Below are 21,253 nucleotides of genomic sequence, written 5' to 3'. Positions count from 1 at the left end.
AACAAAACAGTGAGTGGTGTGTATGGCAGTATTTTTATTCTTGTCGTGTTACCTCATATAGCTTTGTACTGAATTGTGTTCCTTGCATTGAAAGCAAAGGCTTTCATCAGTGGAACAGCGCGAGAGGCGATTTTTGCCTATTTCCCCCTCCTCCTGGCACTTTCCTCTCCTCCGCCACTTCCTCTGCTGTTCCAAAGGGTCCTTTAACCCACTGGAGGTGGAAAAGGGGCGGGGGGGGGCGACTGCATGAAGCAAAATCCAGTAAAAAGTGCCTCTCCCCCTGTTCTCTGATGGAAACCCTGCCGGATCAAAGAGCTCTCCATCAACACACAGGACACCACTGGGTCCCTCCATACTATAAACCCTTCGCTGCTGAAGAAATGCAGACCATGCCAACTGTAAATTAAAAACAACAATGTGATTAATGGCAGACCAAGGCAGAGTGAACACACATTTTAAAAACGGCAAGATATCAGATTAACTAATAGGATCAAAAAGCTGCTTCTGCGCAAGCTGAGATAGGCTGGAAGTTTCAGATTATTCTATCCTGTGTGTCAGCAGTCGCAGTTGCCATAAGAAAAGCCCAGCAGTGATTCGCAGCACTCGTATTTTCACTTGTTGTGAGACATTTCCAGAAACTGGAGTTATTTGTTTTGTTATTTTTCTTATTTTCTTATTTTTCTAATTGCGTTAAAGTCCCAGGATAGGCTACAACAAGCTCTGACAAAAGTATTGAACTAAATGAAATTAGGTGCCACATACCTTTTACTAGAAAAAAATTCCTTCAGTAGCACCTTAAAGACCAACTAAGTTTTTATTTTGGTATGAGCTTTCGTGTGCATGCACACTTCTTCAGAATGCATTCTGCATGCACACGAAAGCTCATACCAAAATAAAAACTTAGTTGGTCTTTAAGGTGCTACTGAAGGAATTTTCTTCTATTTTGCTTCGACTCAGACCAACACGGCTACCTACCTGTAACTATACCTTTTACTGTAATGGATATACTGTCTTTTGGGGGGGAAATGATTAATGTGAACTGCCGCTCCCATTACTATAGGACAGTGAATATTACAACTCCTTGAAATGGATCCTGGAAAACGACCCCACAGAGCTGGATCTCATGTTTTGCATAGATGAAGAAAACTTTGGGCAGGTATGTGAGAGTTGTTCCAATTACTGCATTTGTTCTTTTGAGATGTTGGCCTGTGGTATGTATTTATATATATACTTAACAATTCCTCATCAACCATTGTTGCAGTGGGTTAAGATTGTTGATGGTGCTCCCAAATGAGACAATGGGCAGTCCTTATTGGGGAAAGAAGTTAGGATTGCAACTGAGAGAGAATGCTTTAATCTTGGCATCAGAGAATGGCAAAGCATCTTCCAGATTTTCCAATGAAGGCCTTTCCAATGAAGACCAGAATGAATAATGGATGTGTAGCAAGTCAAATGGTTTTGCATTACTTTTGCCTTGCTTTGACACTGCATTTTCCAAATAATGAATGTCTTGTAGTGCCTTCAAGATAGCGCCAGATTTTTTTCAAAGGGTTCCAAGAAGTAAGCACAGCAATCTAAAAAAAATATGCTGCTTTCGGATGGAGTAGACTTCAGCAAAAATACAGCCAGTCCAAAGTATTGTTGGAGACCCCATATAGGTATAGAGATTATGTGTCTACATAGTGAGAACGACTTAATGGCGTCCCACAAGCTTCTGGTTGGCCACTGTGAGAACGGAAGCAGTAGAACTAGTTGAGCCATGGCCTGATCCAGCAGGGGATGTTCTTGAGTTCTTATGGCAGAAGCGACACACTTTGCTGTCTTGTGTCAAGAAAGGTTTAGGGGCCCTGATTCCTATACCCTTGTGTTCTGGCCCATACTGTGTGTGGTTGAGGTCTTGGTTTGTTCAGTTCACCAGGTTCTTGATAATGGAAATCTATTATTTTATATTTGACTTTCAATCATTTAAAAATTAAAACTGATATTTATATCTGAGTCTCCCCCCCCCCCCCAGTAATAATTCAGACAACCATAACATAACACAGCACATTCAAAGTCTGTGTTTTCTTGCTTTTCGCTTCGGCTTCAACAGTTTCTCATTTTACTTCCTTACCACCGGGGAGCTGAAAGCTTCGCACAAAGGGATTCTTGTTGAGAGAAGCGGTGTGCAATTTAGGAGACAAAGGTCATAACAACTTGTAAAGGTTTTGCAAAATTAGAACTGTGTTGTCGGGTGCAGTAGTTGTGGCCGTGTACACAGCACCTGTAGTCTACAACTCATTCACTCCAGAGAAATTCAGCTGGCTTTAAATGCAGAACTAATTTGAAGTAAATAGGTTGTGAACTGCAATCGCATGCATGTCTTGGGCAGGTGCATTATAGGAGACCTAGTGAAATGTACCCTCAAATGTGGCCTTAAAGATGGTTTGCAGCTATAACTGAGCAGTCACTTGCCACACCTTCGTCCCATTTACCATATTTTTCTTTGTATAAGACTAGGTTTCCCCCCTAAAAAATAATGTCAAAAATTAGGGAGCATCTTATACATGGATACACCCCCCTATTTTCTTAAATCTGAGTCCCCCAAAATAGGGGGCGTCTTTTAGACTGAAAAATACTCTCTAGCTTCACCCGCCTTTCTTTCTTTTCCATTGCACTCAAATTCCTCCAGGGGCGGTACTGGGAAGATGGACAGAGACACAAGATCAGGCATCCCCAAACTTCGGCCCTCCAGATGTTTTGGACTACAATTCCCATCTTCCCCGACCACTGGTCCTGTTAGCTAGGGATCATGGGAGTTGTAGGCCAAAACATCTGGAGGGCCGAAGTTTGGGGATGCCTGCACAAGATAATTGTAATCTGTCCTTGGCTCTTCTGTGCCTCCTGCCGTCGTCCTTTTCCCTTTCTGCTTAAAGAAATGCTCTGTCACAAGTCTCATTTGTTCTATCTTTGCTGTTCTCTCTCCTCCAGATAACACTTCTGGAGCTTTGATTCTTGCTTGTGGTTTCTCTAAACTAATTATTGCTAAGCATTTGCCCCATTAGGCTTTGCTTTCTTTCAGTCTGCTGCTTCCTCTTTAATTAACTGTAAATTTTCATCGTTTTTCTTTCATGTTTTCTAAGTGGCTCTTGCATGGGGGGAGCGGGTAATAATAATGAATGAGTTAAGAGCAGTGTGCGGCACGGTGCTCAGGTTTATTCTAAGCTTTTTGCCATGTGGTGTTCCTCCTCTTCGCAGAACAATGTTCTGGTAGCAAGTGTTCATACAGGCAGTACCCAAATATATTTTGGGGGTTATTATTTCTTTTAGAAGCCAATCCATGTGTTCTTCTTCATTCTAATACAGGCATGTCAAACCTGCGGCCCTCCAGATGTTTTGGCCTACAACTCCCATGATCCCTAGCTAGCAGGACCAGTGGTTGGGGAAGATGGGAATTGTAGTCCAAAACATCTGGAGGGCCGCAGGTTTGACATGCCTGTTCTAATACATTTGACATTCTGTTCCATGCATTTGGGTGTGCGGGAGAGCACCCCCTTTTTTGGTTGGGGGGGTTTGCTATTTTTTTAAAATCATATTTCCATCAAGTGTTTAAACTCCAAACATTGCTGCCATGCAATCTCCATTCATTTCAAGAGGTTATACAGTGGTACCTCTACGTACGAATTTAATGCATTCCGAATGCACATTTGTAAGTCGAAAAAAATTGCAAGTCGAATCCCATAGGAATGTATTGGGAGAAAAAAATTGTAAGTAGAAGCAACCCTATCTAAAAATTCGTAAGTAGGAAAAAATCCTATCGAAACCGCATCCAAGATGGCGGACGGAGCTCCATTCGTAAGTAGAAACATTTGTAAGTAGAGGTACCACTGTAGTACTGCAGGCTTGACACCAGTGTGGTGTCACAACTAGAGTGTTGGACTGAGACTTAGGAGACCCGGGTTCGAATCCCCACTCTTCCATGCAGCCTGCCTAGGCCAATAATTTTCTCTCAGCCTAACCTACCTCATGGTTTGTTTGTTTGTTGTTGTTGTTTTTGTGAGCATAAAACCCCACCTTGAGCTCCTTGGAGGAAATGTGGGCTGTCAATGTCATGACTAAATAATAAATAAAAGCAAATGTTATCCCAAACTGGGTAAGCCCTCAATTGTAGCTTTGCACAGGTGAGGCGGGCAATAAATAAATTGAGAGTGGGTTTCCTCCATTCTCCTCCATTTGTTTTTTATTTACTTCTCTCCCCCCCCAATGCAATACTATAATTGTGTAAGCAAAACAAGCATAAGATGTGAGTTACCTACAACCGACGTTAAATAATTACAATTGTCTTTCAAATACAGCATGAATTTCTTCTAGTATTTCAGGAAAATCTGGTCCTGGCTGGTTCCAAATTTTCCGTTAATCTCACCAGCTCAGCATAGTCCATCAATTTCGTTTGCCGTTCCTCTTTTGTTGGCATTTCTTCCTGTTGGGCTAATAGTATTCTTGTTGCATTAGTCACATATAAACAGAAGTAACCATAGTTTCCTACATATGTAGGACGCGGGTGGCACTGTGGGTGAAACCACAGAGCCCTAGGGCTTGCTGATCAGAAGGTTGGCTGTTCGAATCCCCGCGATGGGGTGAGCTTCTGTTGCTCCTGCCAACCTAGCAGTTCGAAAGCATGCAGTGCAAGTAGATAAATAGGTACCGCTCCGGCGGGAAGGTAAACAGCGTTTCCGTGCGCTGCTCTGGTTCCCCAGAAGCGGCTTAGTCATTCTGGCCACGGAAGCTGTACGCCGGCTCCTTCGGCCAGTAAAGCGAGATGAGCGCCGCAACCCCAGAGTCCGCGACTGGACCTAACGGTCAGGGGTCCCTTTACCTTTATGTATCACAACATTAATATGAGCATGACATAACAATTCCCAACTGTTAATGTGATTAGTTGGGCCCTTTATAAAAACACAATCTACTCAATGTTTCATGAGAAGGAGGGGTATTCCTTCTCCTGGGCATTACCAATTATGATTCATCATATAGCATGCTTCATGAATACAGTATATCCCAAGTTTTTAGGAGGATATGAGTGCTTTGCTTCCACTATAGTTGAAAGGAGGCTCATCGGTTTCTCCCTTCACTTTTATCACGCTTGATCTAGTCTAAATGCCGGTCTGAATTTGTATCAGGCCGTCCAGGAATTGCACATCATCGTGGGATTTTTCTGATTCAGTATTCTTCAGCTCAGAATAACTAGGTTACCAGCTTTAGATCACTCCTTTGTGCTTCGTATAATGTCAATATTGCAAGAACTTCTCTAGTTTAATGTTTTCTTTTTTCCAATTCTACCTTGGAATTATTATGCTGAAGCAATGCATATCCAAAAGGAAAATCAACACTAGACTTGCGGGAAAGATATATGAGCAACGGCTAATTTGGTTAATGGGTTTTCCCTTTAAAAGCGATATGGATTTTAAAAAATAAAAATAAAATAAACGTTGCTGGTAAAGAGTGCCAAGCACATTCCTCCATAAAAATTACTCCAAATCATTAAGTATGAAGTATATATTTCATCTTGGAAACATCCTTAAGGCTCATTTCATGCATTTCATGCATTTATTTATCTGATGATCACAAGGTCGTTCACAACATAAAAATACAAAATGAGAACACAAAATATGTAATAAGAACAAGAACAAACCACACCCACAGACACATTTAAAAGAACATAGAATGTTAATCAGCCAAAGGCCTCGTTAAAGAGAAACGTTTTCGCCTGGCACCTAAAAATATGTAATGAAAGGGGCATTACATAGGGGACATTTTTTCAGGCTGAGGACCACATTCTTTCAAGGGCAACCTTCTGAGGGTGATCTGGAGGCCACGGTCAAGAGGAACAGATACAATTCTTAACCTTTGTCCAGCAGGCTATATCTCAGCCCTGCAAAAGTCAAAAGGCTTCTTATTCACAAGCCACCAACACATATCACCATCTTCTATGCAGGAAACCAAGATGAATTTTCACAGTTGGAAGGGCACATTCCAGCTAGGTAGAATCTAGGGCTGGGCAATATCTAGTTTTCAATATCGCAATATATCACCAGCTAAACTGTAATGATGCTGGTTGCCTTCTCACGAGTAAAGCGCTCCAAACTCTGCGACTGGTTTTTACAGAGTTTTAATATATACATATGCACAAAACAGAGCATCAAAATCCATGACTGCCTTAGTCCGAATCAGAATCCGGAAGCACCGCCCATTGTGACTTTCGCCATCAAAACACCCTTGTCGCCTTGAATCTCTTCTCCTTGCGTGTCTTCCCCCCCCCTCCACTGTTGGGGTGAGGGGGCTGCTCAGCTGAAAAGCCGGTGCTGTCTCCTCTGGAGCCTCCCCCTCCTGGGCGCTTTGGTCCAACCCTTCAAACCTTCCCTCTGGGAACCTTTCACTCTCGGCATCCTGCCCCGCTCTGCCCCGCTTCCTGAGCCCCAGCACCACCTTCCGAAGGATGTTGCAAGACGCTAGCATTCCGGGCTACTTCTCCCTTGGAGAGCCCTGGTCCCAACTTCCTGGACTCTCCGCTGACCCCTGGTGGTCCCCTGACATAAACATTGCTATATACGAATATGGGACCCAGGTGGTGCTGTGGGTTAAACCACTGAGCCTAGGGCTTGCTGATCAGAAGGTCAGCGGTTCGAATCCCCGTGACGGGGTGAGCTCTCGTTGCTCAGTCACTGCTCCTGCCAACCTAGCAGTTCGAAAGCACGTCAAAGTGCAAGTAGATAAATAGGAACCGCTACAGCGGGAAGGTAAACGGCGTTTCCGTGTGCTGCTCTGGTTCGCCAGAAGCGGCTTTGTCATGCTGGCCACATGATCTGGAAGCTGTACGCCGGCTCCCTCGGCCAATAAAGCAAGATGAGCGCGCAAGATGAGTCGGTCACGACTGGACCTAATGGTCAGGGGTACCTTTACCTTTATATACAAATATATCAAAATGTCGGAATTCAAAATGGAGCCACGTAGAGGCATTGACTGGCCTCACGGTTTTCCCCACATTGTGATTTTTGCATAGCGTGCACGCACACACACACACACACACACACACACACACACACATATCATTGTTTGCAATATATTACCCGATCAAAAATTATGAAACCAACATCACAATATGGACTTCAAACCGGTTTTGGACGAAATATTGATATATCACCCAGCCCTAGTAGAAGGACTCGAGGAGAGAGAGCTAGTAATGGGTATAGCATGGGGAGAGTCTCAAGCCCAGGACTGGAAAGGGGGGGCTGTATTTATCCACCAGGCCTGAGGCCCCCCATCCCTGCATTACACAGTGGCAAACTCAGGTTTGCCATCCGATGCATATTCCAACATGTGAGCTGCAGTCCATTTCAGCTGCCTGTCAAACATTCACCTGTCTTATTCATATGTTTGCAAACACATTTTCCCATATGCATGCCTTCAAGCAGAGGTAGATAACATGGTGCCCTCCAAGGTGTTGTTAAGATTCCCATCAGCCCCAGCCAACATGACCGATGGTCAGGGATAACAGGAGCTGTAGTCCAACACCATCTAGAGGGCACCCCGTTGACTATCTGTGTGATATATCTAAAATGCAATGTGTGAAATGGATCTCCCACTGCCTGCATTGCATTATGTAAGCTTCTTGAGCAGAGAATCTGTCTTTTCCTCCTTAACGTTTGTTACTCTGCGAGGCTGCCAGGTGTACATTGGTGGAAATAAAATACATATGCACCTGCCTTGTGTCTAGGAGCCTTTGACAGCAGGAGGCCTCGCCATCACTAAATTGGGACTTATTTATTTATGGGATGCTCGAGCCGTTCTGCAAGAGCCAACTCCATGGGTACCGTTGATGCTATTTATCCGGGGACCATTAGAGAGCAGCTGTGTCGAGTCTTCTGAAGAGATGCCAAGTAGCACATGAAGAGCCATCACAAAAGCTGCCTTCCAAGTCCCTGCTGAACACTATCAAATCCTTTATAACTGAGCAGATGACATGCCAATCTGCCTTCCCTTGAATTTGCTAACAAAATCGTGGTGCTGAATTCTGATTTATCCATTACTTCGCATCCATTGGTCCTCCTCGAGGTCATCCTTGAGCATAAAACATTTTGACCATTACAAAACACAACCCTCCGTAGACATTAAAAATTCAGAGGGCTTGTTCATTAAAAAGTAATAAATTGGTGCCTGGAAGCTGTAGCAATACTTTTCTACAGGCGTCTCCTTATAGCTCATGCATTTTTTGTTTCGTTTTGTTTACAGACATATCAAGTCGACTTGAAGCCGAATGGATCAGACATCACGGTCACAAATGAAAACAAAAGGGAATACATTGAGTATGTATGAGTGTGTGTGTGTGTGTCTGTCTATGTACTCAGTGTGGTGTTTAATAGCTGTAGCAGTTTAGCTTCCAAGATGACTTCACTAAAAGTCATTCCCAGATTAAAACCCACTTTTTCTTTTAAAATAAAAAGCAGCCAATGGGAGCTGTACGGAGGAGCAGAAGAAAAGGTGATATACGTAGGAACATTGGCATTTTTGTGTGGAATAGCAGCCAACAAGCCACAGTCCAGATCAAAGCCTTCCAAAATGGAAAAGAATGACCCGGAACTCGGCAAAACATCTTGTTTGGTCCTTCCTCTGAAATACAGGCATGTGAACTGAAGGGAGGCACCAAATTCCCAGCAGTTTTTTTTAATGGAGAGATTAATCTTCTTTCAGCCAAATAATGGTAAAACAGACTACAATCTCCATAGGAACCGCAAGATTAACTTCATGCCATTGCGGCATGGCATACCTCTTAATATGGAAAGGGCATATCTGGAGCACTTTGAAGCATGTGCGCAAAGCGATTTAAATGTCAGGCTGCAAAGTGAAACAGAGTTTCCTTTGAATTACTCTTTTATGCTCATCAGTAATTTTCCTCCTCCACCATCTCATTGGTCTCCCAAAGGAAATCTGAGAAATTAATGAAGAGGCGCACATATTCATGAGCTCAGCAAATGATATCGGCGCTGCAGCTGAAATGGGAAGGGTTGTGTTTGCCTCATTTGTTCTGTTTACATTTTTTCTTCGTTCGATGAAAGATTACTGGAGCCATAAATGGGAAGGCAGAAAAACATTAGGGTAGTTAAGATATTTAAACGATCTCTCTTACTCCTCCTAATCAAAGTGCTATTTCTCTCTCTTTGTGTACTGCAGCTTAGTCATCCAGTGGAGGTTTGTCAACAGGGTTCAGAAGCAAATGAATGCATTTCTGGAGGTAAGCTCCTTCGGTAAACTGCCTTCTGTTTTGCTGTGTGTTCTGTATTTATTGGAGTAGGGCAGCCAGACTTTGGTGGCCTTCAGGTAAGCACCAAAGTATGCCAGAGATACAGCACAGAAAGCAATCAGGGCCAGATTAAGACATGCTGAGGCCCTAAGCGATGTCAGGTTTAAGAGACCATGTTAGCACTACTCCCCAAAAGGTGTGTCATTCTAACAGAATGGGCCACGAAAATACAACTACATATATATATATATATATATATATATATATATATATATATATATATATGCATGCACATATACTGGTACGAAGGCAAGGATGGAACAGAAAACAAGCTACAAGTGTACAAGTCTACAAGTGTACAGTGGTACCTCTACTTACGAATGTTTCTACTTACGAATGGAGCTCCGTCCGCCATCTTGGATGCTTGGATAGGATTTTTTCTACTTACGAATTTTTAGATAGGGTTGCTTCTACTTACGAATTTTTTCTCCCAATGCATTCCTATGGGATTCGACTTACAATTTTTTTCGACTTACAAATGTGCATTCGGAACGCATTAAATTCGTAAGTAGAGGTACCACTGTATCTTGCAAGAAGCTTACCTGCAAATTAAATATCCTAAGAAAATGCCCGATGATTTTTAGCATATATGAAAACTATATACCGTATTTTTCGTTCCATAAGACGCACTTTTTTCCTCCTAAAAAAGTAAGAGGACATGTATGTGCGTCTTATGGAGCGAATGCGTGGTCCCTGGAGCGGAATTGCCCAGGGGCTAAAGGCAGATCGTGCTTTTTTTAAAAAAAGAGTTAAAGGCCAAACAAGAGGGAATGAGCGTGTTGAAAGGAACCCGCTCAGCAGCTGATTGCAAGAGATTGGGGAGGGAGACAAGAGAGCTAGCTCCCTTCCCAGCCAGCCCAGGCCTCAATTGTTGTCTGCAGAGGGAGACATCGTGACTGGCTGATTAGATTATCTGTCTGGAAACTGTAGAAATGGGTCCCTTTCCTAGAGAAACGGCAGAACTGTGAGTTGAGCCCCATATAAACAGGATTTTTTCCCCTTGCAAGGAAACTCAGCAACTTTGAGCTGATCAAAAAAAATGGAGCTTTCCCCCTTTCCAAAAAAGATGCACAACTCTGAGCTGACACCCCCCCCCAAAAAAACGGGGCTTTTCCCATTTGCAAAAAAAGCTGCACAACTTTGAGCTGATCCTTAAAAAAATGTAGCTTTCCTCCTTTGCAAAAGAAGCTTCCTCAGATATTTAATTGGGGGGGGGTGCAAAGGTACCTAGGCCTCTAGGAGTTGGCTACTATGCCTAGGACCAGGCATCCCCAAACTGCGGCCCTCCCCAAACGCCCATGATCCCTAGCTAACAGGACCAGTGGTCGGGGAAGATGGGAATTGTAGTCCAAGACATCTGGAGGGCCGAAGTTTGCGGATGCCTACCTAGGACAATTCAAGAAAGCAAAAAAAATAAATTCTTGTTTTCCTCCTCTAAAAATTCGGTGCGTCCTATGGTCAGGTGCGTCCTATGCAGCGAAAAATACGGTACATCTGTAGAAATGACTAGAATAAACACAACATGGCAAAGAGTTGTGTAGCCATTCAGTATATTTTTGTCACATCACCCGTTTCCTTGTTTTGTTTTACTTTACAAAAGTAAAATTTGCATTCATTGCACTGCCCACTTCTATCTCTGCCCCGCCTACCTCAGACATGTAATCCCCAGAAAAGTGGGGTTGCCCAGAAGCGAATCTGCCCCTCAGGCAGAAAAAAGGTACGCCACCCCTGCTTTTATACTAAGAAATAAGTAAGCTGCTTAGGTCTCTGAGGAAACACAAAGTTTCTAACTTAAAAGCTGTTTGCTGTAGCTTTCGTCTTGAATGAATCGTTTTTCTCATGTACCTGCAACTGAAAAACCTGAGACTCTGCCTTATTCAATGGAGGAACCTTGTCATTCATTCGGTATGTATTTGTGCTTTTCAGGGTTTCACAGAACTCCTGCCTACTGACCTGATTAAGATTTTTGATGAAAATGAGCTCGAGGTTAGTTGCCTTTCATTCTTACAACAGCATCAGAAATCTAGTTACGGTATATTGTTTTTATTCGGTGCAAATAAATAAATAATGTGGACAGGAACCCTGCAAGAATCCATCAGCAAGCCCTTGTCTTTATTATTAAGAATTTGTGGAGAAAATTCTTGATAATGCATGGGTGGGTTTTCAGAGACTTCAGTCCAGCTACACATCAGTGTAAGTTAATTTATCATGCTTTGTAAGAATCAAGACAATAGTTTTTGTTGAGTATGACTCCATATGTATCTTGCTGGTAGAAATTCTGCAAGAACCATGGCAGAAGGTGGCAGGGCGGGGATCGTCCGCATATATCTTGACAATCCTGTTAAACCTATAGCAAATGCTTGTAGTGTAGCAGCTGGTACCCATCTCTCAAAAACCTCATTCGTTCCCCTGCAGTTGCTAATGTGTGGCCTTGGCGATGTTGATGTCAATGACTGGAGACAGCACACCATCTACAAGAACGGATATTGTCCAAACCATCCTGTCATACAGTGGTACTGGAAGGTAACACCGTAATTCCCAGTATAAACCGTTGCCTTCTTTCGTAACTTTGATTCTGTCCTCTAACCAACGGTTGACCTCTGGTCACTTCTTAAAATGTGCATGACAGTTCGTGGAAAGACCTCTCTGCCCGTTTCTTAGGTTGCTATCAATGACAACATTGGGTTGTGCCTCCGTAAGTTTCCACAACTGTCTTGTTTTTATAGGCTGTTCTGCTGATGGACGCTGAGAAACGTATCCGGCTATTGCAATTTGTAACTGGGACGTCAAGAGTGCCTATGAATGGATTTGCTGAACTTTACGGTGAGTTAAACCAAATGCATCCTGATAGCTTTTGACAAGGTATTCTGCAAAGATAGCAAACACAAACCCAAGTTTATGCTTCCACTGACCTTTCTAAGCTTGTCAGCACCTCTTTTTTTGCCAGAGTCTAGGTTGTTGCTTGTCACTTGGGTCACGGCGGGATGAGCATTTTGCCACTTTGTGTGGCACACATACACACACACACATATTGCAGTCAGGGAAAAACCTGTAACCCTGCCCAGCAAGACTGCACACCTTCCTAGAGTCACTGGTGTGTAGACCATAACAGGCAGCAACATTTGCAAGGAGCATCTTGCAAAGAGACTCTTTCACATTCATGTGCTTTTTTTACCCTTGATCCAGGTTCAAATGGTCCTCAGCTGTTTACAATAGAGCAATGGGGAAGCCCTGAGAAGTTACCCAGAGCTCATACATGGTAAGTCACAAACAAGGAGCATTAAGTCATTTACAGTGATGAAATCTGACATACTAAGCAAATATGAATAATATTGCCATACAACCCTGGCTTCATCTGAGCTGGTTCCTTGGGGGGGGGGTCAGAAAGGAACCTAAGCCAAGCTGCCACCTGTGAGAGATGTGGCTTTGACTTTGAACTGCAAATATTCAAGAGGTTCAGAAAGAAGAACAACAAGGAATTTCAAATATGTTGTTGAAGAATCCCAAGCCATCCTTTAAAAAGCAACAATGAACGTGTCATTTGTTGCCACAAGTCCTTTTCCTTAGTGTTGCTACCTGAAAAATGCATGCAGATTTGAAATTAACAGGACACGACAATGACACCTTCTCTCCCCTCTCTTCCTATTTCAGCTTTAATCGCCTTGACTTACCTCCGTATGACTCTTTTGAAGAATTACGAGAAAAGCTTCTTATGGCTGTTGAAAACGCTCAAGGATTTGAAGGGGTGGATTAAGACGGCGCCTGTTCCTTTATTATTACTACTGTTGTTATTATTATTTTTGAAACAAAGATTCTGTTCACGGAGCAAGTTCTGTGTGCTCCCTTCGATTTGCCTGACAGACATTCAGAAGACCCAGAGGCAGAACAAGTTGCACGGTGGTTGGTTCGTGGCGCAAACTCTTGTACAGTACAGACAACTAAATTGGAAGTAACTTTCTCTCACCTGTGGATAGTATTTCTGAAATTTCCATGGCAAGTTACCAACTGGTTGATGTGTACTCTTGACTACATTTCAGCAGGACTTGTTCTATTTATGTTGTGCCTCTAGGCAAAAGCCCTTAATAAATGTTTTACATACTTTCTAATGACAATGAATGGAATTAATCCTTTTACAGGTAGAGTATTACAGCTCATGTTTACTTTCTAAAAATGATTGAAGACATTTTCAAATTTTATTTCAATACAATTAAACAAAAAAAAGCATATACTGGAAAAAAAATGAGCTTACTACTTTTCCTCACAATTTGTCTATAGACTTGATGCCTGTGGCATTTTGGTTCCGAAAGTACCTCTTTTCCACCTGTTATTTTTGTTGTTCAGCCTCATGTCCCCCGATCTTTCGGAATCCTAGGAGCTACGTTTTTTATAAGGAATTTTCTGCAAATTGGAAGTATTATCAGAATATACCCAATGCCTTTTAATTACACGCATTGAGCTTTCACAGACAACAGAGAGAAAACAGTGATTCGGATGTAAAGTATTTTATACAAATCAACAGAATATTTACAAGAGGATCGCAACACAGCATGCCAAATCTCTCATTCAATAAGGAAATTGTTTCGTTATTCCTTAATAATAATGATATGTATTATATAGCTCTTTTGGTGATGGAGATGGCATTATTGTCTTTGGGGTGGGGGGATGCTTAATCCTGCTGCTTACCTTTTGTACAGTGACTGTTTAATGCTCTACTCTTTGCAATGGAGGCATTCTGACCTAATCCTGCCACGGCTTGATTTGGACAAAGGCTGTGAAGACCAGATCCACACAAACTCCTGTCTCTATACATTTGCTAATGCTCTCCAAACGAGGATTTGTTTTTTTTCCCTTTAACTGCACCGATTCTAGAAGCACTTTATTGTACCACATCGGAGCTCATCTCTTTCTCCCTATCTTTTTTTTTTAAAAAAAATCATAAACATTAATGTGACGATATACCTTCTCACTGCCCCCTGTCTTTTTGGTGCAACAATTTTCAGTTGCGAATTTGGATGCTGCTGACAAAGTGAAACAGACCTACAAAGCTGAATCTGCAGACACTAATTGTATTTTGAGGGGCTGGGGGTTCGGGGTTTTTTGTTTGTTTGTTTGTTTCTCCCCCCCTGACCAAGATTTATTTAATATATACAGTTATCTAGTCAGTTTTGTAATCTATGACATGTTGCATGATTAAACGATAATGCTTGACTTGTAACTGTTATGTACTAGATTAAAGGGGGGAAGAGCAGGTATGGTACCTGTGATCAACTAGAAAAGGAATGGTAGCAGAACTAATCGGATAAATCACCTTGGCTGGTTTTAGTCAGCTCTGGCCCATCTTTGCCAAGCCAAGTCAAAACTGGCAAATGAGCTGCTGTCCAACTAAGGGAGGAAGCCCTATTGAACATAATGGGATTCGCTTCTGAGTACGCGTGCGATGAACTGAGCTACTTGGGCATTTCCACAGGTGACGTGATCTTAAACGGGTATCTGATGCAACTATAAAAGATGACAGCACTCTGTTTTTCTGTACACCCGTCCTGTCTTCCTGCCTCTTCTCTCCCCTCCCCTCTATTTAATCTACTCCGTCTTTATCCTTTCCTTAAAACAAGAAAATGGGTAGATTTGTTTCTGGTGAAACCCAGCTTAGATCAGAACCCACTTCTAACTCACAAGAGTGTAACGTTAATTGGCATTTCTGTCATGTATTCTGCCCCTTCAACTCCTGGATGACAATGTCACCAGAAAGGTAGAAAATAAGTCTAGGGGCCATATTACCTAGCGGGCAACTCTCACAGGAGCCACATGTCATTGGTGGTGGGAAAATGGAAGTGATTCCTTTCTTTGTACAGTAACCACCAGTCTAGCCATACTCACTTCTCTCCATCCATCCAGACAAGTGTGTGTGTGTGATGGTAGTCTAGCAAGGACATGTAGCCTGTGTGTCAGGGACTGGCTGGATGGGGGGGTGGGCTCCCGTCCAGGAGGAGGACAGGGAAGACGAGGACTTAGACCCCGGGTCCTGGTGGTTGGATGCTTTGGACTACAATTCCCATCATCCCTGACCACTGGTCCTCTTAGCTAGGGATCATGGGGTTGTAGGCCAAAACATCTGGAGGGTCGCAGTTTGGGGATGCCTGAGCTAGAGCAGAGCTCGGTTTGCAGCAGCGTCTCAAGCTGAAGGAGTCCAGCCAGGGAGACCGCACTGTGTTACTTTCTGTGAATGAAAAGTCAACGGCATTTCAAGCCCCCAGCCTTTTCCTGACCTGCAGAGTCCCAGAACCATCCTGTCAGCCCTCAAAACACTGTGGAGAGTCCCAAGGATGCAGGACAGAGAAGCCCAGTGGGCCACATTGAGCCTGAGGTTATTATTCCTTTGACATAGAGGCAAGCCTACCCATCATGTAACGCGTGTCTCTTGTCAGGTAGGTTATCGGCACCTCGCTTCCTTTAAATTTTCCCCATCTCCATGGGCCCAGTTTTGATAAGGTGGGCCCACTGCCCTTGCCCCCTAGTTTGGCCCTGTAGCAGTGTGATCTCACTCACTTGATCACATGATGGTTGAGGGATGTTGCTTCCAGTTGACAGAAAAGAGCAGGGAGGTGAAGGGAGAAAGCAAACCTCACAAACGTAAACAGCTTATAAAGTCAAAGGAACTATTTAAAATTAAACTACGGCACATGTTTTTAAATCAAGTGCTTAAAAAGGGGGGAGGGGCAAATCACCCCTACACAGAAGGAATGTTTTGTCACATAGGAAAATAGCAACTACAGTACCTAGCACGGTTATGATCAGGAGGGGAGTAGCTGAGTTTGACTGCAAAATTTTATCAACAAACAGGAGTTTGCTAGCATCCTTCCTGTTCTATTCCCTAACAAAAGGATTATATAGCTACACAATCATGCCCATATGCCCCCCCCCAATATCACCCAGTACCCTACACCAGGGTCTTCTGGTATAAATTTGCAGAGTAACCTTCCAGGAGATCGGTGAAGGTGTTTGTTTTCATTCCCGTAAGTTTAACAATGGCAAGCCATTTTGGAAATTAAATCTCTTCCAAATTGCTAATTTACTAATTCCTTACCCACAGTGCTCCTCGCCTGTAAAATACGAGTATTAATTGGTTGCCTTTGGGAGCTGTACCAGCTACTTTGAGTTTTGTGTTAGAAACACTGACTTGGGTGTAGGCTTGTATTTGTAAATACAGTGGATGAGTCATGCAGTGCAGTACGTAATTGACTCTGCTGTACACTCCCCCCCCCCCCATTATTCTACATGTGCCTCGAATTAGTGGTTAAAAAAAAAGATCCCAGAAGCCTGAGGTGTTCCTAGCCAGCTACTTTTGTGAAATGACCCTGGATCTTATGGTGTGGTTTGGAGAGAGTACAAACAGAGAAGAGTGTTAGGATGCACTGCCATAAAGACAGGCTTTCTGATCTTGCTATAGACGCTTCCTCTGTGACCTTCCATTACATTTGCTCTTTTGTGCTTTCCAAAGCTTTTGTTGTGCTTTTTAGTCACTTGTTTCACAGCAGCCCATTTCTGCCATTTTTGCTTGTTGGTCTGCATTATAAGCCTTCAGTCTGTTAATGGGAGAAAACGTATAGACATGGAATTCATTTTTATTCTGTGGCATGAACAGAGTCTTATTCTGTGGCATGAACTTTAGCATATATAATTATGCCTGGCAACTGTAGCAGCAATCGCCAAGGCGCACCTTCTGATTAAAATGGGTGTTTTAAAATGTTTTCAGGTTAGTTCCATCGTCACTTTTGCCTGACCAAATCCAGGAAAAAAATGTTCCATTTCATGCGATGTCAAGCCAGTTTTCCAAACAAATCAAAATCCACCTGCTTCTAGATTTCATCCCTATTGGTGGAAATATGCAGCTTTCTGCCTTCTTGATTGTTACCTGCTTGGTTTGTTAGCTTCAGATCCTGGCAACACTAGTTAAAAGCTCAGGCAGCAAGCAAAGGTGAGCAGCTGTACTAAGGTAACATGAGATTGCTTCCACACCAGTCCCAGAATGTGGTACCAGAGCTGCCAAGTTTTCCCTTTTCTCGCGAGGAAGCCTATTCAGCATGAGGGAAAATCCCTTTAAAAAAGGGATAACTTGGTAGCTATGTGTGGTACTGGTTATGAATAATCATCTGCTCGTGACCCTAGGGTCATAGCAGCATGGTGAAGGTAAATCCACAGCACACCTGGCCTTCTTCTGGAGCTTCTGGTGTTTTGGAGCAGCACATTCAGAGAAAAGTAGTGTTGGAAAGAGGAGAGCAGGCTGAGGACTAGGAGGAACTGGGCCCGCTCCAGCATTGGAGAGTCCTGGGCAAATTGTCCTTGTGGGCAGGGGCCCTTCTCCTTGGTAAGTGGGCCCTCGTGGGCTTACCTGGCCCCAGTGGCACTGCTCTGGGCAGCAAAGGTAAGCTGTGTTGAGCCGCCATTTTAATTTCCCACAAATGACACACAGCAACGTTCCTATTCCTTACTTGCCCTTCAACCATAAGGTTTCAGGACAGGTTGCAACAGTGCAACATGCAGTTATAAAAAGCAAAACCATCCCAACCAAAGTTATATTAGTATAGATTGAGCAGTATAGATTGAGCAGGAGAGGTGGGTCCTACAAAACAAAACGCCTTAGAGGAGGTGCATTGTGGGGATTTTTTTTTTAAAAAAAAGAGTGGGTAGATTTAGCTTCCTGGCATAGGAAGCCTAAAAATAAAGGAGGCAGGCACAGCTATGGGCCGCCAGGTGCTGCCATAATCCCTGTTCTGAAGCAATCCTTCCTTCTCGCTTATTTATCTTGCAGCCGGTACTGTTCCTTAAGTCTCCCCCCCCCCCCCGTTTATGTTTTTGAGCTTCATGCATTTGACCGTTTGCTGACAAATCAGTAGAGGACGTTGCTGTGAAGGCTAATCACATGCCTCCTTGTCAGAGCCCATTCCTCACCTCCCCACCTCATCCCAATATGACCTGTTGGGTTTTGTTTGTTGCCCTTTGCACTGTGGCGAGTGAGCATGACTGCAGGAATTCTATCTCAAAAGTCACTGTTTGTTAGCATTCCACCTCTGGAAGAAGAACTTAAATCTGTACATGTTGGTGGAGAGATGAGGAGTACAGCCTACCCACCTCTGTTACTATTTTAGTTTTCTGTGAGTAATATGAAAACAAACCAGGATTGTGGTGGTTTGAATGCTCAAATGCAGATGTAAAATTAAAGCTTTTTTAATAAAAAACCAACAACAGAACAAGTTTGCTTCTCTGAAATTCTGAGGGAGAACACTGGATGAAAGATGCTGCACTACAAATGAAGTGTACAAAGCTGGTTATGTTTCTAAAATCTGGATTATTCCCCAGCCAAATATATTATTTAATTTATTTAAGCTATTCTGCTTATGTTTTAAGCAGGGTGCAGGGATCGCTCGAAGTAGTTCACAACGTAACATAAACAAAGATCAAATACAAAAATGCTAAGGGGGCGATAATCCACATTATAAAACACCGCTAACTAGATAGGCACTCTCGTCAACATCAGAATGAAACACCCGAAAATCAGCTACAGTGGTACCTCGGTTTTCAAACATCTCCGTTGACGAACGTTTCGGAACTTGAACGCCATTAACCAGGAAGTAAATGCTTCGGTTTTCGAACACACCTCAGAAGTCAAACCGGAAATGCAGATTCCGTATTGGGATTTCCATTTTGAGTTTTTGGTTTTCGAAAATTTCGGAACTCGAAAGGTCTTCCGGAACGGATTACGTTCGAAAACCGAGGTACCTACCAAAATACACAATGAAAACCCCCATTTTAAAATACTGTAATTCTAAACTGAGCAAAAGAAAAGAAAAGAAAACCTTTCTGACCCACCATATGCCCAGTCAATGATGTAATTAAACAACTGAATCCAATTGAATTCCCAACCCCATAGTCAACCATAAGCACAGCTTAAACTGCAGCTAAAATTGCATTGCTCTCAAGCACACTTAATTAGCACATGTGCAACAACCAAACACAGAAACCCTACAAACAATGTAAAAGGTAAAGGGACCCCTGACCATTAGGTCCAGTCGTGACTGACTCGGGGGTTGCGGCGCTCATCTTGCGTTATTAGCCAAGGGAGCCGGCGTACAGCTTCCTTCCAGGTCATGTGGCCAGCATGACAAAGCCACTTCTGGCGAACCAGAGCAGCACACAGAAACACAGTTTACCTTCCCACTGTAGTGGTACCTATTTATCTACTTGCACTTTGACATGCTTTCAAACTGCTAGGTTGTCAGGAGCTGGAGGAGGAGGAGGAGGAGGAGGAGGAGGAGGAGGAGGAGGAGGAGGAGGAGGAGGAGGAGGAGTGGGAAAAAGTTCCATTGCACAAGCAAAAATATTTTCACTGGCAAAACAGCTTTCTTAGTACTACCAAGGAATTTTCACAGTGAAAGGTGAAGGGACCCCTGACTGGTAGGTCCAGTCGTGAACGACTCTGGGGTTGTGACGCTCATCTCACGTTATTGGCCAAGGGAGCCGGCGTACAGCTTCCGGGTCATGTGGCCAGCATGACAAAGCCGCTTCTGGCGAACCAGAGCAGCACACGGAAACGCCGTTTACCTTCCCGCCAGAGCGGTACCTATTTATCTACTTGCACTTTGACGTGCTTTCAAACTGCTAGGTTGTCAGGAGCTGAGACCGAGCAACGGGAGCTCACCCCGTCGTGGGGATTCGAACCGCTGACCTTCTGATCGCCAAGCCCAAGGCTCTGTGCTTTAACCCACAGTGCCACTCGCGTCCCAAACAATGTACTCAAACTTTATTCCTCTCACACAGTCCTGATAATTCTGCACTGCATCCTCAACAGCCCACTCATGAGACCCAGACAAACCTAGACAAATACTGACATACAAAGCAATACACCCCACCCTCTAAATAAAGCATTCATGCCAAGCAGTCCCTCTCACTCTGGAGGTGGGGGGTGGCATACAATATATGCCCAGTAGCAGGGGTTCACATGGGGGCACGAGGAATAGAAACCACCTTTCCCCAACTTTCTAACCGCCAGGCAGTAACACATCATCCGTTTTCACCCCCACAGCACAGAAAACTATTAGATAAATGAGGTGCCTTGTATAAATACCATTCACTGCCTTGGTTTCTCACCCGAGGGATCCGAAACTACCCCCAAGTAGCACTTATGGTGCTCTGCTTCACTTCAAATGGATGAGCTGGGTTGCTTTTAGCTGCACCCAAAGGAGACACAACCAAAAAGGGTAACAAAGGGGGGCCGGAATGGACAGTTGCCGGGTGTGAGTGAGCTGGAAGCAGAGAGATGATGCTGTGTGTTGGCTCTAAAGCTGTGACTGCCGTAGGAGCAAGATCTGTTGGGGCATTGATGCTGTGAGGGCCTTCCATCTTATGTTCAGGTTGTATAAATGCACAAACAAACCCATATACCCTAAAGACACCACAATTTCCACTGACCTTCCTTCCAAGTCTCAGATAAGCACTGGAACGCCTGGTGTCTCTCATTTTCAGAGGTTGGAGTGATGTGTAACAATATTTGCAGCACATACTCAAAAGAGGTTACAGGTGCCTTCTTCAGCTGCAACATTCAGTCTCCAGCTGTAAAACATATGGATAATAGTAAACAAACAACAACAACAACAATTTATTTATACCCAGCCCATCTGGCTGGGTTTTCCCAGCCACTCTGGGCAGCTTCCAACAAAAGATTAAAAATACATTAAAACATCAGTCATTAAGAACTTCCCTAAACTGGGCTGCCTTCAGACGTTTTCTAAAAGTCAGATAGTTGTTTATTTCCTTGGCATCTAATGAGATGGCGTTCTACAGGTGCCAAACTGCCAGAAGGCCCTCAGTGCTGGACTTCAGTGTCCGGGCAGTATGATGGGGGGTGCAGACATTCCTTCA

The 21,253-nt window shown here is 43.5% G+C and overlaps 1 protein-coding gene and 1 long non-coding RNA gene across 18 annotated transcripts in view; one reads left to right on the top strand and one right to left on the bottom strand.

Moving 5' to 3' along the window:
* NEDD4L (NEDD4 like E3 ubiquitin protein ligase) overlaps positions 1 to 14,258 on the top strand; it is a 250,845-nt gene extending 236,587 nt beyond the window's left edge. For all 17 annotated transcript variants that reach the window (XM_035101003.2, XM_088652854.1, XM_035101002.2 and 14 more), the window contains 8 exons: positions 1,061 to 1,156; positions 8,269 to 8,342; positions 9,208 to 9,268; positions 11,264 to 11,323; positions 11,753 to 11,860; positions 12,064 to 12,160; positions 12,524 to 12,596; positions 12,989 to 14,258. In XM_035101003.2, the coding sequence (XP_034956894.1) occupies positions 1,061 to 1,156; positions 8,269 to 8,342; positions 9,208 to 9,268; positions 11,264 to 11,323; positions 11,753 to 11,860; positions 12,064 to 12,160; positions 12,524 to 12,596; positions 12,989 to 13,091 (672 nt within the window). In that variant the 3' untranslated portion in view covers positions 13,092 to 14,258. The remainder of the gene's footprint in view (positions 1 to 1,060; positions 1,157 to 8,268; positions 8,343 to 9,207; positions 9,269 to 11,263; positions 11,324 to 11,752; positions 11,861 to 12,063; positions 12,161 to 12,523; positions 12,597 to 12,988) is intronic.
* Positions 14,259 to 18,546: 4,288 nt separating this feature from the next.
* LOC118077363 (uncharacterized) lies at positions 18,547 to 20,943 on the bottom strand. The gene is made up of 2 exons (XR_004691622.3): positions 20,804 to 20,943; positions 18,547 to 19,114 (listed from the first exon to the last, which is right to left on the bottom strand). It is a non-coding gene; the product is annotated as an uncharacterized LOC118077363 (long non-coding RNA).
* Positions 20,944 to 21,253: the final 310 nt, after the last annotated feature.

This window comes from Zootoca vivipara, chromosome 10 (assembly GCF_965207765.1).
Source record: "Zootoca vivipara chromosome 10, rZooViv2.hap1.1, whole genome shotgun sequence".
NCBI lineage: Eukaryota > Metazoa > Chordata > Lepidosauria > Squamata > Lacertidae > Zootoca > Zootoca vivipara.
The sequence above is the reverse complement of the archived record's forward strand: the minus strand, read 5'-3'. Positions and strand labels throughout refer to the sequence as shown.